At 48.6% G+C, this 21001-nt stretch overlaps 2 protein-coding genes across 2 annotated transcripts; both read left to right on the forward strand.

Annotated features, from left to right (window-relative positions):
- Nucleotides 1–11229: 11229 nt before the first annotated feature.
- LOC123077759 (heme-binding protein 2) lies at nucleotides 11230–12333 on the forward strand. The gene is made up of 2 exons (XM_044500080.1): nucleotides 11230–11606; nucleotides 11736–12333. The coding sequence occupies exons 1-2, from the start codon at nucleotides 11377–11379 to the stop codon at nucleotides 12169–12171; spliced, it is 666 nt and encodes a 221-aa protein (XP_044356015.1). The 5' UTR covers nucleotides 11230–11376; the 3' UTR covers nucleotides 12172–12333.
- A 406-nt stretch (nucleotides 12334–12739) lies between these two features.
- LOC123074303 (probable hexosyltransferase MUCI70) lies at nucleotides 12740–17944 on the forward strand (the record flags this gene model as incomplete). The annotated part of the gene is given in 4 exon segments (XM_044497185.1): nucleotides 12740–13102; nucleotides 13324–13536; nucleotides 16962–17534; nucleotides 17609–17944. Coding segments are annotated over 4 exon segments (1393 nt in total), but the record flags the coding sequence as incomplete, so codon positions are not given.
- Between the last annotated feature and the right edge of the window lie 3057 nt (nucleotides 17945–21001).

The raw sequence follows: 21001 nt of genomic DNA on the forward strand, positions 1-21001 counted from the left end.
TTCCGTTCGATCTATCATTGAGTTCGTACTAGAATAACACCTTAAGACACAAATCAACCAAAACCCTAATGTCACCTAGATACTCCAATGTCACCTCGAGTATCCGTGGGTATGATTATACGATATGCATCACACAATCTCAGATTCATCTATTCAACTAACACATAGAACTTCAAAGAGTGCCCCAAAGTTTCTACCGGAGAATCAAGACGAAAACGTGTGCCAACCCCTATGCATAAGTTCACGAGCGGAACCCGCAAGTTGATCACCAAAACATACATCAAGTGGATCATGTGAATATCCCATTGTCACCACAGATAAGCACATGCAAGACATACATAAAGTGTTCTCAAATCCTTAAAGACTCAATCCGATAAGATAACTTCAAAGGGAAAACTCAATCCATTACAAGAGAGTAGAGGGGGGAGAAACATCATAAGATCCAACTATAATAGCAAAGCTCGCGGTACATCAAGATCGTACCATCTCAAGAACACGAGAGAGAGAGAGAGAGAGAGAGAGAGAGAGAGAGATCAAACACATAGCTACTGGTACATACCCTCAGCCTCGAGAGTCAACTACTCCCTCCTCGTCATGGAGAGCGCCGAGATGATGAAGATGGCCACCGGTGAGGGATTCCCCCTCCGGCAGGGTGCCGGAACAGGGTCCCGATTGGATTTTGGTGGCTACAGAGGCTTGCGGCGGCAGAAGTCCCAATCTATTCTGTTCCTCGATGTTTTTAGTGTATATGGACATATATAGGCGAAAGAAGTCGGTTAGGGGAGCCACAAGGGGCCCACGAGGGTGGGGGCGCGCCTAGGGGGGTAGGGCGCACCTCCCTACCTCGTGGCTTCCTCGAAGCTTCCCTGGCGTCTACTCCAAGTCTCCTGGATTGCTTCCATTCCAAAAATAACTCTCCCGAAGGTTTCATTCCGTTTGGACTCTACTACCTCTTGAGCACTGCGTTGGTTTTCCCTTGAAGAGGAAAGGGTGATGCAGCAAAGTAGCGTAAGTATTTCCCTCAGTTTTTGAGAACCAAGGTATCAATCCAGTAGGAGGCCACGCTCAAGTCCCTCGCACCTACACAAACAAATAAGAACCTCGCAACCAACACGATAAAGGGGTTGTCAATCCCTTCATGATCACTTACGAGAGTGAGATCTGATAGAGAAGATAAGATAATATTTTTGGTATTTTTATGATAAAGATTAAAATTAAAGATTGCAAAGTAAACAAAGATAGAATTAGCTTGTTGACGGAAGATTAATATGATGGAAAATAGACCCAGGGGCCATAGGTTTCACTAGTGGCTTCTCTCAAGATAGCATAAGTATTACGGTGGGTAAACAAATTACTGTCGAGCAATTGATAGAATTGAGCATAGTTATGAGAATATCTAGGTATGATCATGTATATAGGCATCACGTCCGTGACAAGTAGACTGACTCCTGCCTGCATCTACTACTATTACTCCACACATCGCTGCTATCCAGCATGCATCTAGAGTATTAACTTCATAATAACGGAGTAACGCTTTAAGCAAGATGACATGATGTAGAGGGATAAACTCATGCAATATGATATAAACCCCATCTTTTTATGCTCGATGGCAACAATACAATACGTGTCGTTTCCCCTACTATCACTGGGATCGAGCACCGCAAGATTGAACCCAAAGCTAAGCACTTCTCCCATTGTAAGAAAGATCAATCTAGTAGGCCAAACCAAACTGATAATTCGAAGAAACTTGCAAAGATAACCAATCATACATAAAAGAATTCAGAGAAGATTCAAATATTGTTCATAGATAATCTTGATCATAAACCCACAATTCATTGGATCTCGACAAACACACCGCAAAAGAAGATTACATCGAATAGATCTCCAAGAGAATCAAGGAGAACTTTGTATTGAGATCCAAAGAGAGAGAAGAAGCCATCTAGCTAATAACTATGGACCCGAAGGTCTGTGGTAAACTACTCACACATCATCGGAGAGGCTATGGTGTTGATTTAGAAGCCCTCCGTGATCAATGCCCCCTCCAGCAGGACGCCGGAAAAGGCCCCAAGATGGGATCTCATGGGTACAGAAGGTTGCGGCGGTGGAATTAGGTTTTTGGCTCCGTATCCGATAGTCTGGGGTACGTAGGTATATATAGGAGGAAGAAGTACGTCGGTGGAGCAACATGGGCCCCACGAGGGTGGAGAGTGCGCCCAGGGGGGTAGGCATGCCCCCCTGCCTTGTGCTCTCCTGGTTGATTTCTTGACGTGGACGCCAAGTCCTCTGGATCAGGTTTGTTCTGAAAATCACGTTCCCGAAGGTTTCATTCCGTTTGGACTCCGTTTGATATCCTTTTTCTGCGAAACACTGAAATAGGCAAAAAAACAGCAATTTGGGCTGGGCCTCCGGTTAATAGGTTAGTCCCAAAAATAATATAAAAGTGTATAATAAAGCCCATTAACATCCAAAACAGAATATAATATAGCATGGAACAATCAAAAATTATAGATACGTTGGAGACGTATCACATTATAAGATGATCTCTCACTAAATTTCAAGGTATAGGTGTTCTCCCTGAGTATGCACCGTTGCGAAAGTTCTTCGTGCTGAGACACCACGTGATGATCGGGTGTGATAGGCTCTACGTTCAAATACAACGGGTGCAAAACAGTTGCACACGCGGAATACTCGGGTTAAACTTGACGAGCCTAGCATATGCAGATATGGCCTCGGAACACTGAGACCGAAAGGTCGAGCGTGCATCATATAGTAGATATGATCAACATAGTGATGTTCACCATTGAAACTACTCCATCTCACGTGATGATCGGACATGTTTTAGTTGATATGGATCACGTGATCACTTAGAGGATTAGAGGGATGTCTATATAAGTGGGAGTTCTTTAATAACTTGATTAACTGAACTTTAATTTATCATGAACTTAGTACCTGATAGTATTTTGCATGTCTATGTTGTTGTAGATAGATGGCCCGTGCTGTTGTTCCGTTGAATTTTAATGCTTTCCTTGAGAAAGTAAAGTTGAAAGATGATGGTAGCAATTACATGGACTGGGTCCGTAACTTGAGGATTATCCTCATTGCTGCACAGAAGAATTACGTCCTGGAAGCACCGCTAGGTGCCAAACCTGCTGCAGGAGCAACACAAGATGTTATGAACGTCTGGCAGAGCAAAGCTGATGACTACTCGATAGTTCAGTGTGCCATGCTTTACGGCTTAGAACCGGGACTTCAACGACGTTTTGAACGTCATGGAGCATATGAGATGTTCCAGGAGTTGAAGTTAATATTTCAAGCAAATGCCCGGATTGAGAGATATGAAGTCTCCAATAAGTTCTACAGCTGCAAGATGAAGGAGAATAGTTCTGTCAGTGAGCATATACTCAAAATGTCTGGGTATAACAATCACTTGATTCAACTGGGAGTTAATCTTCCGGATGATAGTGTCATTGACAGAATTCTTCAATCACTGCCACCAAGCTACAAGAGCTTCGTGATGAACTATAATAGGCAAGGGATGGATAAGACAATTCCCGAGCTCTTCGCAATGCTAAAGGCTGCAGAGGTAGAAATCAAAAAGGAGCATCAAGTGTTGATGGTCAATAAGACCACCAGTTTCAAGAAAAAAGGTAAAGGGAAGAAGAAGGGGAACTTCAAGAAGAACAGCAAACAAGTTGCTGCTCAAGAGAAGAAACCCAAGTCTGGACCTAAGCCTGAGACTGAGTGCTTCTACTGCAAGCAGACTGGACACTGGAAGCGGAACTGCCCCAAGTATTTGGCGGATAAGAAGGATGGCAAGGTGAACAAAGGTATATGTGATATACATGTTATTGATGTGTACCTTACTAGAGCTCGCAGTAGCACCTGGGTATTTGATACTGGTTCTGTTGCTAATATTTGCAACTCGAAACAGGGACTACGGATTAAGCGAAGACTGGCTAAGGACGAGGTGACGATGCGCGTGGTAAATGGTTCCAAAGTCGATGTGATCGCCGTCGGCATGCTACCTCTACATCTACCGTCGGGATTAGTTTTAAACCAAAATAATTGTTATTTGGTGCCAGCGTTAAGCATGAACATTATATCCGGATCTTGTTTGATGCGAGACGGTTATTCATTTAAATCTGAGAATAATGGTTGTTCTATTTATATGAGTAATATCTTTTATGGTCATGCACCCTTGAAGAGTGGTCTATTTTTGTTGAATCTCGAAAGTAGTGATACACATATTCATAATGTTGAAGCCAAAAGATGCAGAGTTGATAATGATAGTGCAACTTATTTGTGGCACTGCCATTTGGGTCATATTGGTGTAAAGCGCATGAAGAAACTCCATACTGATGGACTTTTGGAATCACTTGATTATGAATCACTTGGTACTTGCGAACCATGCCTCATGGGCAAGATGACCAAAACGCCGTTCTCCGGAACTATGGAGCGAGCAACTGATTTGTTGGAAATCATACATACTGATGTATGTGGTCCAATGAATGTTGAGGCTCGCAGCGGGTATCGTTATTTTCTCACCTTCACAGAAAATTTGAGCAGATATGGGTATATCTACTTAAGGAAACATAAGTCTGAAACATTTGAAAAGTTCAAAGGATTTTAGAGTGAAGTGGAAAATCATCATAACAAGAAAATAAAGTTTCTACGATCTGATCGTGGAGGAGAATATTTGAGTTACGAGTTTGGTCTACATTTGAAACAATGTGGAATAGTTTCGCAACTCACGCCACCCGGAACACCACAGCGCAATGGTGTGTCCGAATGTCGTAATCATACTTTACTAGATATGGTGCGATCTATGATGTCTCTTACTGATTTACCGCTATCGTTTTGGGGTTATGCTTTAGAGACGGCTGCATTCACGTTAAATAGGGCACCATCTAAATTCGTTGAGACGACGCCTTATGAACTGTGGTTTGGCAAGAAACCAAAGTTGTCGTTTCTTAAAGTTTGGGGTTGCGATGCTTATGTGAAAAAGCTTCAACCTAATAAGCTCGAACCCAAATCGGAGAAATGTGTCTTCATAGGATACCCAAAGGAGACTGTTGGGTACACCTTTTATCATAGATCCGAAGGCAAGATATTCATTGCTAAGAATGGATCCTTTCTAGAGAAGGAGTTTCTCTCGAAAGAAGTGAGTGGGAGGAAAGTAGAACTTGATGAGGTAATTGTACCTTCTCCTGAGTTGGAAAGTAGTACATCACAGAAAACAGTTCCAGTGATTCCTACACCAGTAAGTGAGGAAGCTAATGATGATGATCATGAAACTTCTGATCAAGTTACTACCGAACCTCGTAGGTCAACTAGACTAAGATCCACACCAGAGTGGTACGGTAATCCTGTTCTGGAGGTCATGTTACTTGACCATGACGAACCTATGAACTATGAGGAAGCGATGATGAGCCCAGATTCCGCAAAATGGCTTGAGGACATGAAATCTGAGATGGGATCCATTTATGAGAACAAAGTGTGGACTTTGGTTGACTTGCGCGATGATCGGCAAGCCATAGAGAATAAATGGATCTTCAAGAGGAAGACAAACGCTGATAGTAGTGTTACTATCTACAAAGCTCGAATTGTCGCAAAAGGTTTTCGACAAGTTCAAGGTGTTGACTACGATGAGATTTTCTCACTCATAGCGATGCTTAAGTATGTCCGAATCATCTTAGCAATTGCCACTTTTTATGAAATCTGGCAAATGGATGTCAAAACTGCATTCCTTAATGGATTTCTTAAAGAAAAGTTGTATATGATACAACAAGAAGGTTTTTGTCTATCCTAAAGGTGCTAACAAAGTGTGCAAGCTCTAGCGATCCATCTATGGACTGGTACAAGCATCTCGGAGTTGGAATATATGCTTTGATGAGTTGATCGAAGCATATAGTTTTATACAAACTTGCATGAAGCATGTATTTACAAGAAAGTGAGTGGAAGCACTACATCATTTATGATAAGTATATGTGAATGACATATTGTTGATCGGAAATAATGTAGAATTTTTTCTGGAAAGCATAAAGGAGTGTTTGAAAGGAGTTTTTCAAAGAAAGACCTCGGTGAATCTGCTTACATATTGAGCATCAAGATCTATAGAGATAGAACAAGACGCTTGATAAGTTTTTTCAATGAGTACATACCTTGACAAGATTTTGAAGTAGTTCAAAATGGAACAGTCAAAGAAGGAGTTCTTGCCTGTGTTGCAAGGTGTGAAGTTCAGTAAAGACTCAAAACCCGACCACGGCAGAAAATAGAAAGAGAATGAAAATTCATTCCCTATGCCTCATTCATAGGTTCTATGAAGTATGCTATGTTGTGTACCAGATCTATTGTGAACCTCACCATGAGTTTGGCAAGAGGGTACAATAAGGATCTAGGAGTGGATCACTGGACATCGGTCAAAATTATCCTTAATGAAATAAGGAAATGTTTCTCGGTTATGGAGGTGACAAAGAGTTCGTCATACAGAGTTACGTCGATGCAAGCTTTGACACCAATCTGGATGACTCTAAGTCTCGGTCTAGATACATATTGAAAGTGGGAGCAATTAGCTAGAGTAGCTCCGTGCAGAGTATTGTAGACATAGAAATTAGCAAAATACATACGGGTCTGAATGTTGCAGACCCGTAGACTATAATTTCTCTCACAGGCAAAACATAATCATACCTTATTACTCTTGGGTGTTAATCACATAGCGATGTGAACTAGATTATTGACTCTAGTAAAACCCTTTGAGTGTTGGTCACATGGCGATGTGAACTATGGGTGTGAATCACATAAAGATGTGAACTATTGGTGTTAAATCACATGGCGATGTGAACTAGATTATTGACTCTAGTGCAAGTGGGAGACTGAAGCAAATATACCCTAGAGGCAATAATAAAGTTGTTATTTATATTTCCTTATATCATGATAAATGTTTATTATTCATGCTAGAATTGTATTAACCGGAAACTTAGTACATGTGTGAATACATAGACAAAACAGAGTGTCCCTAGTATGCCTCTACTTGACTAGCTCGTTAATCAAAGATGGCTAAGTTTCCTAGCCATAGACATGTGTTGTCATTTGATGAACGGGATCACATCATTAGAGAATGATGTGATGGAAAAGACCCATCCCTTAGCATAGCATATTGATCATTTAGTTTTATTGCTATTGCTTTCTTCATGACTTATACATGTTCCTCTGACTATGAGATTATGCAACTCTCGAGTACCGGAGGAACACCTTGTGTGCTATCAAACGTCACAACGTAACTGGGTGATTATAAAGATGCTCTATAGGTGTCTTCGATGGTTTTTGTTGAGTTGGCATAGATCGAGATTAGGATTTGTCACTCCGTGTATCGGAGAGGTATCTCTGGGCCCTCTCGGTAATGATCATCACTATAAGCCTTGCAAGCAATGTGACTAATGAGTTAGTTGCGGGATGATGCATTACGGAACGAGTAAAGAGACTTGCCGGTAACGAGATTGAACTAGGTATGATGATACCCACAATCGAATCTCGGGCAAGTAACATACCGATGACAAAGGGAACAACGTATGTTGTTATGCGGTTTGACCGATAAAGATCTTCGTAGAATATGTAGGAACCAATATGAGCATCCAGGTTCCGCTATTGGTTATTGACCGGAGATGAGTCTCGGTCATGTCTACATAGTTCTCGAACCCATAGGGTCCGCACGCTTAACGTTCGATGACGATCGGTATTATGAGTTTATGTGTTTTGATGTACCGAAGGTTGTTCGGAGTCCCGGGTGTGATCACGGACATGACGAGAAGTCTCGAAATGGTCGAGACATAAATATCGATTTATTGGAAGGCTATGTTTGGACATCGGAATGGTTCCGGGTAAGTTCCGGCATTTACCGGAGTACCGGGGGATTACCGGAACCCCCCGGGGAGTTAATGGGCCATGGTGGAAGAGAGGAGGAGGAAGCCAAGGTGGGTACGCCCCCCCAAGCCCAATCCGAATTGGGAGGGGGGTCGGCCCCCCTTTCCTTCTCTCCCTCTCCCTCTTCCTTCTTCTCCTACTCCAACTAGGGAAGGGGGGAAACCTACTCCTATTGGGAGTAGGACTCCCCCCCCCCTTGGGCGCGCCATTGGAGGGCCGGCCCTTCACTCCTCCACTCCTTTATATACGGGGGAGGGGGCACCCCATAGACACACAAGTTGATTTCTTAGCCGTGTGCGGTGCCCCCCTCCACAGATTTCCACCTCGGTCATATCGTTGCAGTGCTTAGGCGAAGCCCTGCGTCGGTAGCTTCATCATCACCATCACCACGCTGTCGTGCTGACGGAACTCTCCCTCGGCCTCAGCTGGATCAAGAGTACGAGGGACGTCACCGAGCTGAACGTGTGCAGATCGAGGTGCCGTGCGTTCGGTACTTGGATCGGTTGGATCGCGAAGACGTTCGACTACATCAACCGTGTTACTAAACGCTTCCTCTTTTGGTCTACGAGGGTACGTGGACACACTCTCCCAGCTCGTTGCTATGCATCACCTAAATGGATCTTGCGTGTGCGTAGGATTTTTTTTGAAATTACTGCGTTCCCCAACAGTGCTACCCTGCGCCTTGTTGACTTCGAGGTCCCTTGTGTGCACCGTCTTGAATCAACCCCGCGTCATAGTCTTGTTAAAGACACACAAGCCGTCAGGCCTGCATCACATGTTTCCACGCCACAGAAGTCGACCACCATCAACATCACACTCATATGCCGTACTCACTGAAATCACCGCCGTCTTCTACTTTGGCCGATATCCCCGTCAATCCGCCAGACTATCCAGTCCAACCCAGCCAAACTTATCAATTGCAAATCATGCTTCACCCGCACATCTCCGTGCATTGCTTGACGCCCTATGTATGCATGATCCTGCCACGACACACTCCAGAATCCTCCGAGCCTTATACACATGTCATCATCCACGCACACCACGGACCCTCACGTTACCATCCTCGTACACAACCATGCACATAAAGCCAAACTGCATCATGTAAGCCTTCCCGTGTCTATTTCACCGTGAAGATCAATGGAAAGACTCGAACACTCCACCTCGTGCTCCTGTAGGCCGTAAATCAATTAGCTTTTCATCTCTTCCACTTGATGGATAGCATCAATCCGTCACGTATCCCTCTTTTTTTAACCAACAAATCTCATCTTGCATGTCAGCCTCCAACCACGCGGACTCATACGGCCTTCAGCCCATCTTGGCCTCACACGGGCCAGCCGTGCGCCGCACCATAGGCTGTGTTTGGTTCCCTGGGTAGCTACAGGCTGCATTGCATGAGGGATCCTGAGTGAGCTCGACCTGGTTGGGCTGATACAAGAATGAGCAGAGATGGGTGTTTGGTTAACTTGCATGATATGGCTGCACCTCGTGTAGAGGAGATGACCATCTTCTGTATTTCGCTAGGCTTGCCAAATCATCGTTTGCTACTACAGCGACAGAGGAGACGGCTAGCACGTAATCTCCAGCGCTCGAGCCGCCAGTCATGGCCAAAACTGCACTGCTCCAGTAACTATCTCGCATACTTGAATTGAATCATGGCGCACTCGATGATGCAGCAGCGTGGGATGACGAGATCCGAAGCGCGGGCTCCAGACGACGGGATCCAGCATGTGGCGGCGCAAGGCTGCAAGATCTGGTGTGCGGCGGCTTGACAAGGGCGGCGGTGCTTGGTCGAGGACGACAGTGGCGGAGGATGCCGGGCTTGACGAGGGCAGCGGCGGCTGTTGGTCGAGGACGACGGCGTCTTGATGAGGGCGGCGGCGCTTGGTCGACATTGCGGCGACGCTTGGTCGAGGATGGCGGCGGCGGAGGACGGCGGGGCATGACGAGGGCAGCGGCGACTGTTGGTCCAGGACGGCGGCAGCTTGATGAGGGCGGCTGCAGAGTGCTTGGTCATAAGAGAACGAAGGGGAGAAGAAAAGCAAAGGAACGCGCCTGCACGCGAGCTACGCTCGATCTCTGCGTTTCCCTCGGCCTGGCTGAGAGGCCCCTTTTTGCGTCCACTGGGCCAGGCTGAAAAGCCCATGCGGGGTACCAAACAACGAAAACTTGCACGGTGGATGCGAACCACATGCAGCGCAAGGAACCAAACACCCCCAATGCGAAGCAGATCGGACGAAATCAGCGGCTACAAAATCGTGCTCGAGGTCGTCTTGGCGAGCGATGGGCAGCGGTGGCCGCGGCAGGAGCAAGCAACCTAGTCAGTGCACGGGGCGAGATCGGATCAATTGGATCCGAGGCATCGTGCAAGCGGCGCGTCGCACACGGGGAGAGCTATGGCCGCGAGAGGCATTGCTTCTTGTACTTGCTCGCTTCCAGATCGATTTCTTGTCCGCGCATGGCGCTCCGCCGGCGACATGCTTCCTGTGAACAACCTTGATCCAAGCCGAGCTTTTTCTTTAGATCTACATCCACAGCCTCCGAACAACCTAACTCATGATACCATTTGTTAGAATTAATCTGAAGCGCAAGTCGATCTATCGAGGATCAAGCAATCACACAAGCACGACACCGAGATTTGTTAACGAGGTTCACCGATGTGGCTACATCTCCGGAGCCTAACTACGGGCGCTCCTCCCCATGAAACCGCTACAATACCGCACCCCGGTCGCCTGGGCGCCGGCGCAATGCCGCCGGCTCCCCCGCGTGCCCGTGCTATTACATTGGCATAGTTACATCATGTGTCTAGCCCCACTATATATAAGAGGTCTACGATACAAGTGCCCTACTTGGACATGACTTTATATTCTGTCACACACCGTACGATTCTAAGTCCAACCGTAACCTATCTTGTATAATAATATTTGACACAACTCTAACAAACGAAACAATAGGATTTTGTTTCTAGCTTCAGCAGAGCGTGGTTGTGTTAAGAAGAAAGGGTATATACGTTCATCCTGGCAGTAAAATAATTCAATAGAGAGGCCTCGAGCGTTCTACTCCCTCCATCCCATAATATAAAAACGGTTTTTTTACACTAATATAGTGTCAAAAATGCTCTTATATTATAGGACGGAGGGAGTAAATTTTAACAGAAATACCAAGATAGTATTATCACACCTTCAGATATGACAGTGAAAATCATCTCAGAAACCACCAACCGATGCTTCTACTGTCTACGTGTGTCCCCTCTCCCCCGCTTGCCAGTCTCGATCCTCAAGACCCGAACGATGACGGCCAAGTGCTCGAATCCCGTCGACGTGGAAGCACGGCCGCCGCGGCCACCCTGAGCCGCGGCCGAGCCGTATTTATCCCACCACCACCAATCAATCCCCAGAGGCACGCACGCACCCGAGCCCCACAATTCCCATCCCCCACTCCACTCCCCACCGAAAAACCATGGCGCGGCGGAGCGGCATGCTCCTCCTACTCGCCGCGGCCGCCCTGCTTGCCCTCGGCGCGGGCGCCGCCGTGCCGCCGTCGTGCGAGCGCATCGAGTGCCCGGCGTACGACGTGGTGGACAGCGCCAACGGGTTCGAGATCCGGCGGTACAAGGACGCCATGTGGGTGTCCACCGCGCCCATCGAGGACATCTCGCTCGTCGACGCCACCCGCTCCGGCTTCCTCCAGTAAGCACGCCGCTCCCTTCGCCATTGCAGCAGTAGTGCGCCAGTGAAGCTCTCTTTTGGGCTTCACGTGGGCCTAAACAAATGGGCCTGGGATAACAGTAACGGGCTTCGCTTGTTTGCATGGGCCAGGCTTTTCAAGTACATCCAGGGGAAGAACGCCTACAACGAGACGATCGAGATGACGGCGCCGGTGCTGACGCGGGTGGCGCCCAGCGACGGGCCCTTCTGCGTCTCCTCCTTCGTGGTCAGCTTCTACGTGCCGGCGAAGAACCAGGCGGACCCGCCGCCGGCCGAGGGCCTGCACGTGCAGAGGTGGGCCGGGGCGAGGTACGCGGCCGTGCGCCGGTTCGGCGGCTTCGTGGCCGACGCCGACGTCGGCAAGCAGGCCGCGCTGCTCGACGCCAGCCTGCAGGGGACCAGGTGGGCCGCCGCCGTGTCCGACGGCCGCAAGGCCGACCCGGCGTCCGAGTACACCGTGGCGCAGTACAACTCGCCGTTCGAGTTCAGCGGCAGGGTCAACGAGATCTGGATGCTCTTCGACACCATGGCCGCGTCTGACATGTAACTGGCTAGATCAATCAGTGAACTCGTATATGAGTGTCTTGTCTTTTAAGCTTCTATATAACCGGACGAATAATGGTGGTGCCTTATAAACTGCTTAAGCGAAATAGTGAACTGTTTTGCGCTGTATGGACTTGCGAGCAATAAAGTGCCTCTTTTGGTGCAACAAACTGTTTGCCGTTTTGGCGGCCTGTTGCTTTCTTTCGCATTTGAGAAGATTGTTCCGATGATACGTTTCCTATAAATATCCCCGGCTATCACACCGGCGCTGCAACTGAAGAATCAAACAGAGGAGTCGAGTCCAGGTTTCTTCCGTCACCTCAAACAGAAACGGTGATTCTCACTACACCGACTGCACTCTCTCTTGGAGCATCGCTACAAACAGGGAGTGTCTACGTGCTACCATCGACGTACAGTACTAAACATTTTGTGGCGCATGAGAAACGATAAATAGCCGGCAGCTCATTTTTCTCTCCGTAACAGACGTGCGGCATGCAGGACCACGGGCACGGCAGGTCGTTTTTCTCTCCGTAACGGACGTGCGGCATGCACGAGGACCCCCGATCTCCGCTCCCCGTGTGACCCGATCACTCAGCTCAAAGAGTCGAAACAAACTGGGTGACACGTCCGCGCGCGCGCTCTGGCTGGGGCGAGCGCGAGCGGCATGGCGTGGGTGCGCGTGCGGAGGCCCCCGCTGCTGCAGTCCAAGCTGCTCTGCCTCTCGCTGCTCTACCTCCTCACCACGCTCCCGCTCGCGCTCTACGTCTCCTTCTCCGACCCCTCGCGCTGCCTGCCCCTCCACCTCCTCCTCCTCCGCCCCGCCCGCCCCTCCCCTCCGGCGACGCCGCTCTTCGAGTACCCGCGCGACTACGGCGTGCACAAGTACTCACTCCCCACCCCGCGCGCGCTCTGCTCCGACCCGGCCGTGTTCTCAGGTCTCGGCCTCCACCGCCCGAAGAGATCGTCTCCGCTTTCTATAGAATCCGATCATTCGCACCATAACTCGCAAGGATTGTGTTTCTTGTCGCAATATTTCCCGTCAAATTGTCGTTCTTGTGAATGGTTCTGCCTTTTTATTTTTTTATCTATTGCCATATGCCAAAAACGCCGGTCATTTCATTGCCTTTCTGACCCACAAATTTCGTTCTTCGAGCAGATTATAACACCGTTTTGCAAGAGATCAATGGCGTCGGCCGCAACCTCTCGGCGAGACATCGTGCATTCCCTGCGTTGCGGTACCAGAACGGCAGGAGGGACTCGTTTGCGGGAAATTTCTCCACCGAGGAACGAAGATCCTTCTTCAATCACACAGACAGCGCAGTGGAAATCCCCTGTGGATTCTTCAAGGACTTTCCCCTCGCACAAGCCGGTGAGTTATTTGTCCTTATTTCGTACTCCCTCCGTTCGGAATTACTTGTCGTGAAAATGGATGTATCTAGATGTATTTGATACATCCATTTCTGCAACAAGTAATTTCGAACGGAGGGAGTATTTTGCTCTAGTAGAATCACGTCAACTTTACCTAAAAGATGCAACTAGACAAAATCTCATAAAATGTGTTAAATGATAAGATACACCAGTAAAGATACGAGTCAATGGAAAATCGTACCTATGTACATATTTAATGCATATCATAAGTTAGTACTCCACTAAGGTACAACTCTTTGGCAAATTGTACTTACAAACATATTTAGTGCATGTGATAAATATCGTGTACATAGATTTTTTTTAGCAAGTCAAAATTTGTAAACTTTGACAAAGTTTATAAAAAAATCAGCATCTAGTGCAATTTTTTAACTTGGTCAAACATTACAAGGTTTGTCTTAGGCTAAAATCTATAATGCACTTTTGGAATAGAGGGAGTCGGATACTACTCAAAATACACTGAAGACTGCCTTGAGCATGTTTATGGTGTAGTTATTTCTATCGAATATATTTTCAATCAACTTTATTGAGTATATAAAGATCAGGAGAATTAGAAGAATAATACAAAAATCCACAGATAATTAGGTTTTGGTGTACTCATATCGTTGTGAGTTTCGCTCCAGTTTGTTAGGTTTCGTGTACTTGTGTCTTCCGTTTAAGAGGTGATAGCAACGATGCAGAGGAATAAGTACCTCAAGTGACATCCCTATTTTGCTCGCGCTGGTTTCGATGTCACCCCGGGGCACTGATGGTTGGTTTACCATATCCAGTTTGTCGGGTTGTAGCCGAGAGCGTCAAGCACAATGCTTTAGCCTCGCTTTACGGTGGCACGGTGGTCTTGTCAATAAGATCCTATAATGATGCTTTTGTCATCGACGTGGGGTTGGGTCTCCTTGTCCGGCCTCCGCCCTCCCTCTCCTACGACGAGGCTTTTGCCGTCGACTGGATTGCGTCTAGCCTTCAACCTCTTTCTAGGTCGACAGTTTGTGCTTCGAATTGTTGTCGATGATCCCTCATGGCAGCGTATATGATGACTTCACATCCATAGTTACATCGACTCTCTTGTTTCGGCGGTGTAGGCACGTGCGGCGTAGTAAGGTCACTTATCTATCTTTATGTCAAACAAACCTTGGCCCGCTGGGAAAAATTTAGCGGGATAGCTACTTTTTGGCTCAATAGAAGAGAGTGAAAGTCTATTTAGGCGCATGTCGTGCCATTGGTTTGCAGGTTGGGGAGGGCGGCGGACTTCCTTCATCCATTTATAATTTTTATTTTTTTGTTAGGGTGTTTTTGTAAAACTTAGACCTATTTAATGTATGGTTTATAGCATTCAAAAAAGTGCACTCCCTCCATCCAAATATAGGGCTTAAGGGCATCTCCAACGCCGACCCGCAAACCTCACGCAACCGTCCGAACCGCACTATCCGGATCGCGGAACCCATCCAACGTCGACCTATATTGGTTCGCGGGTCGGTCCGGACGCGATTTTCCCCGCAAACCGGAGACAAAAGTGGGAGAGGTTCGCGGGAGTCCAGACCGCTCCCAAACCCGTTCTGCCCGTCCCGGCCCACCAAAAACCCCTCCCACCCCCCCGCGCTTATCCCACCCGGCGCTAACTGCCCGCATTCTTGCCGCTGTAGAGAGCATCGCTCCGCATTGAAGGCGGCTCAGGGCGGACACGACCTTTCACTGCCTCCGCCATTGAAGCGGCTCGCCAGCCGAGGGCGCCGCCCGCTGCACGCCCGGGTGAACACGCCTCCTCGCCGCATTCATACGCCCCCACTAAACCCGCGTGGAAGCAAAGAAAACTACTCCGGCTACACATCCGCTCATGAGCAGGCCGACATTAAATGCTACACCGGCCGAGCTCCTCGCGTCCGCCCTCTATGTAAACGAGGCCAGATGCCGGGCAAGAACCGCACCTCTCCGCCACTCCCCTCATCTCCTCCTTCACCACTCTTATGATGGCTTTCGAAGAGCAGTTCTCTGGCATACAAGCCAACTGGGTGGCCCGCCGAGCCAGCCGAATACGAGCGAGGCAGCTCACTGCACCACCTCCTGCGCCTGGCCCGACGGAGTAAGTTGCCGCCCCAAGCCGGCGCGTGGTTCAGTAACTCGCTGCTCTAGGCCCACCCGATGAGTGGCGAGTTGCTCCACGCCGGCACGTCGGGGAGCACGAAGACACGGGCATCATTGCTGTCGTCGACGATGCCACGTCGTACCGCGCCTCTCGTGTCTGCGACCGCGTCGCCCGTGCCTGCGACCGCGCCATGCAGGCAGAGACATAAGCTGGGTGCACGGCGGTGCCTCCACGTCCGCCGTTATCATCGAGGAGAAGTAGAACACGGGAGTCCGCCGCCGCTTGGGTCCCATGAAGGCCACCGCCGAGGCGACGCCGGCGTACACAACTGGTGTCTTGCCTGACTCTTGTCTTGCGAAGACCTCCGTCGATCCCACATGGGCTCCACGGAAAGTGGAGGCGCTGCCTTCCCCTCCCGTTGAAGCATCAGCCGGTGGTTCCACTCCGATGAGGTGTGGGGAAGCAAGCCGTCCTTTGCGCCGAAACATATTCCTCCAAGGCTCCCGACAGTTCAGTGATCGGGCTGTCGGACATGATGAAGACAAAGGGATCCGCGGGCGGCGATTTAGATTAGGTATTATTATACTGAAATCCGTCATGTTTATATGAAAATCCGGCATTTTATATGAAATCCGGCCGTGTTTGCATAAATTTCGCCCGGTTGGTTCGAGTTGTTGTGAAAATGTATGCCGCTACGGTTGGATGGCGTCCTCTTGCATCCGTGTCCTTGGACGGATGCGGGAGGATTTTTGTGGGTTGCCGTTGCAGATGCCCTAATATGTCTTTTAAGGTTGTCTTTGATCATTGATAAAATTGTTAACACTCTAAAATACGAGTATATGAAATGTATGATATAAAAGTTATATCATTAGAAACTTCTTTCTAATACGAATTTGGTGATATGCTTCGTGTAATATGAATGTCATATATTATTGCTATAAACTGCGGTAAAATGTAATCTCGAAAAATGTATTAAACCCTATACATTTGAATGGATGGAGGCGTAGCAGTTTTCCATATTATTATTTTTGCGAGGATTCCACTCATTACTGTTACCATGCTTGACTCCGCAATTTAGACAGAAATGAAGTTGTTAGGTTGGGATCCTGGGTAGTAACTGGTCGGAAACAATTTTATAGAAAAATTGAAGTAAAAATTGAAGCCAAAAAAATAAGTGATTTTAGCCCTTATAAAAAGAAAACGGATTCTTTTTTAGTTCGGACCGACGAAGTAATGTCACTCGACTTCACGAAAAGGGAAGTGCGCTTGTTTAACGTTGATGGTTTCAGACAGATTGGCGATGGAGAGCTGCCGAGGGGTGGTGGTCGCCTCGGCGATCTTCAACGACCACGACAAGATCCGGCAGCCCAAGGGGCTCGGGTCCCATACAGTCAAGGCGGCGTGCTTCTTCATGTTCATCGACGACCGTACCCACCGGGTCCTGGCGAGCCACGGCATCCTGGAAGACGGGCATGTCGCGTCGGCCAGCGCGGTCGTCGGCGCATGGCGCGTGGTGACGCTGCTGCAGCAGCAGCTCCCCTACGAGGACCCCGCCATGAACGGCGTCGTGGTGAAGCACCTGCTGCACAGGCTGTTCCCGAACGCCAGGTTCAGCGTGTGGGTGGACGCCAAGATGCAGCTCACGGTGGACCCGCTGCTGCTGGTGCACTCGCTCCTCGCCGGCAAGGGCGCGGACATGGCGGTCTCCAGGCACCCGTTCAACCTCCACGCCATGGAGGAGGCGATCGCCACGGCGCGGTGGCGCAAGTGGCGCGACGTGGACGCCATCAGGGCGCAGATGGAGGCCTACTGCAGCCACGGCCTGCAGCCATGGTCCCCCAGCAAGCTCCCATACCCTTCAGGTATCCACTCAAGATGAATTGCTCGCGTGCCCTGCCTGCATGTATTCGATTCTGATTCGCTCGACGTGGTGCAGATGTGCCGGACACGGCGATCATCATCAGGAGGCACGGCTCGGCGAGCGACCTCTTCTCCTGCCTGCTCTTCAACGAGCTGGAGGCGTTCAACCCGCGGGACCAGCTGGCCTTCGCCTACGTGCGGGACCAGATGAGCCCCAGGGTGAGCATCAACATGTTCGAGGTGGAGGTGCTGGAGCACATCAGCGTCGAGTACCGGCACAACCTGAAGCGCGATAATGGCGGCGGTGGAGGAGGGGCGAAGCAGGGGATCGCCAGGATGGCGTCCTCGCGAGACATCGCCGGGAGCAGCTGCGAGGGGTACCTCATGAAGATGTGGGGGGAGCCTTCTGAATAAAACAAGGCCTCTGAAAATGTAGCATTTCATCCATTCATTTTGCTCCGAAGAAAGAATTCAACTGTAGGGTAGATACACGGTAGGTGAACTTTTGGACTGGTAACACAAAGGACATCACAAACTACTCCCTCTTATACTAAGAATACTAGGCCCGTAAGGGATTCTTTTCTCTCGTTTTTTTGGAATTTATTTTGCTGCTCCTGAGAAAATGACGCGTGTGCTGGGTTGCTCCTGGTCGTTGGTCTTTTACTGGTTAAACTTGTTTAGCCAGCTATTCACGAGAATCTAACGCGTGGAGGACGTGTGGTGAGCAGGAACGTACGTGTGTGATTTCTGTGGCGATATGGTTTCTTCTCGTTTCTTCTCTGCGTGTCTAGCTCTCTCTGGAACCCCTCCCGCTGCCCACCGCTTCGCCGCCGTACAAGAGTATAAAAGGGTTAGTTTCCTTCTCCGCTTTTCACGCATGCATCTCCAGCTCCCAATCTCAAAGGCGCCCACGCCCATCTTCGTCGTCGGCAAGTGCTCGCCATAGGTCACCGTCGGGCTCCCATCTTCGCTGGCGCCGCCCCCCATCGGGAGCCATGCATGGAGGCCATGAACAAGGCGCGCCAGCGACATAAATGAGGCCGCGGCTGCATGGTGTTCCCGTCGTGACCTGAGCTTCTTCCGGCAGCCGAGTAGCTCCTCGACGTCCATGAGGTCTCCCACCTTGGCGTCCCCCACCAGCATCTCCAGCAGGTGCCTCTTGAAGCCTCTGCATGCCTTCTTCACGTCGGCGTCACCACACGCGGCGGCAACATCGCTGAGATGATAAACATTGGTGGTAATAGGCTTCGTTGGCGATGCAGCGCGAACACCCGAGCAGCCGTCATCGTCAACGCAGCTTCCGAGTAGGCAACGAGGGCGTGCACGGCGCCAGATGTCGTGTTGTTCTTCTTGTCAGGAGACGTTGATGCGGTGGCCTCGCTGATCTAAGCCTGGATCGCGAGCAACCGCGCGGGCGTGGTCGATGGGGCGCCGGCGTGTCTAGGGACGGCGATAGCACGCACACCGCAGTGCGGCCCTTGTCTGCCGAGGAGCTCCGCGGGGGTCGATCGGCGATGTCGCCACGGTCGACGTCGGACCCCATGGACATGAGTGGCCAGAATATCACGTGCACGGAGGTGAAGCTGTTGGCGCCGTGGCAGCACCGGCGCCGATTGTTCGTCATTCTGCCGAATGTGTGGCGGATCAGCTTCGGCTTCGGCGGCTGCGTCAGCTGCTGCTCCCTCGGCCGCCCCTTGAAGAGCGCGAGCCCGCCGCTGCACGGGTTGCACTCCCTCGGCATGGTCCACTCGCTGAGTTTTCGATCTCGACCCCGCCCAATCCGCCGGTGGCGGCCGCGGTCCGTGATCTCCCCGTCAGCCATCGGCGTCGCCATCGTCGTTGTGATTTACATTGTGATTTACTTACACTGAACACAACCATAGCAAATGACGTACGAAGTGTAAGTGATTATTCAGAGTCAATGACATCCAGTTAGCAACCTGATATAATGGACATCTTTCTGTTTTTGGTTCCTGACCATTAAGACCACAAGTGAGAAACCGATGTTTTGAAGTCAGGACTGTCTTTTCTCTCAGTGGGAGGTGCTTTTTTGCCCTTTCTGTATGTAGATGCACCATCGGCAAATTTGACAATTTTGACCTGTGGATGAAATCATTTCATAAAATGAACTGCCCTTAAAAAATTTTACTCGGCTGACCTTTTTAAGTGGCGACCGACACGAAGGCGTCACACTACACCGTGCAGCGCCTGTCTGACAGACGTTGCACGCCTAGCCAGCGTCGCATCCGGGCGATCCGAAAAATACTAAGTCAATATGCAGCGCCGCCTAAGAGTAAATACTAAGTCAATATGCAGCGCCGCCTAACTCTTAGGCGTTGCACACCGACTTAGTAATTTTTAAGCAGTTTGGGATGCGACGCTGGCCAGGCGTGTAGTGCCTGTCAGTCAGGCGTTGCACAGTGTAGTGTGGCGCCTTCATGTCGAGCGCCATTAAAAAGATCAGCTGAGTGAAATTTTTTTAGGGACAGTTTATTTTGTGAAATGATTTCGTTCAGAGGTCAAAAATATCAAATTTGCCTGCACCATCAGAGTGGTTTTGAGGTTGTAAGGTTGAATCTGTATTTGGCGAATTTGTATTCTAGCGCCATTGAATATCAAGTTGCTGGGCATTCATTTAGGGTCAAAGATCGAACATTACAATTCATGAACATCTTTCCGGCAAGTACAAATCAAGTTGTGTATAGATGGGATGCCACTTTGCCTACTTTGATGATTACTAAAGATTTGAGGAAGGATTATTGTAGTATGGGCATTTTCTTCTGTTATCTTTCTTGAGGTGTTATCACAACAACGTTTTTTGGTGAATTATTTTTCTGCGAACTTAGCAAATATGTGCTGCTAGAGATGTGCATATTTCTGAAGTAGATGCTGCATATGAGCATCATACTGCAATGAAAGCCAGCACCGCAACAATGAATGATAGGTACGATTTCAGAAAAAGCAATATCTGAATTTTATTCTCTTTCATATTCTCAGTGATTTTAACGCTAATAACTCGGAATCAATGATAGGTTTAGACGGGGTTCGCTTAGAGCTTTGGCTATTTCTTATGCTGATATTTGACTCACATCAAAAAATAATTTGTATCAGTATCTCATATGTGCTGATACAAGGACACACTATATTCAAAGGTATGCTGGGAGCTATAATATGATGTACATGTCAATGTACATGTCAAACACCATTAACATTTAGGCTCGATAACTAATATAAGTTGTTCTATTTCTTAATTCTTTTCTTGATCCATATCTTTGCACTTCTTTTATATTGCATACAAGATCACACACATGCGATTTATACTTTTTATGACTGTTTAAGTACTCAGTTTTTGTTCTGGAATAATATTTAAGACATGCTACTAATATTTCGGTGAAGTGTGCAATCTCTTTGATGATGATGATGTGAGCAAGGATAGTTTAAATGTTTGGTTGTTGTATCTACTCTAAAC

The sequence above is a fragment of the Triticum aestivum genome, chromosome 3D, assembly GCF_018294505.1.
Source record: "Triticum aestivum cultivar Chinese Spring chromosome 3D, IWGSC CS RefSeq v2.1, whole genome shotgun sequence".
NCBI classification, from domain to species: Eukaryota; Viridiplantae; Streptophyta; class Magnoliopsida; order Poales; family Poaceae; genus Triticum; species Triticum aestivum.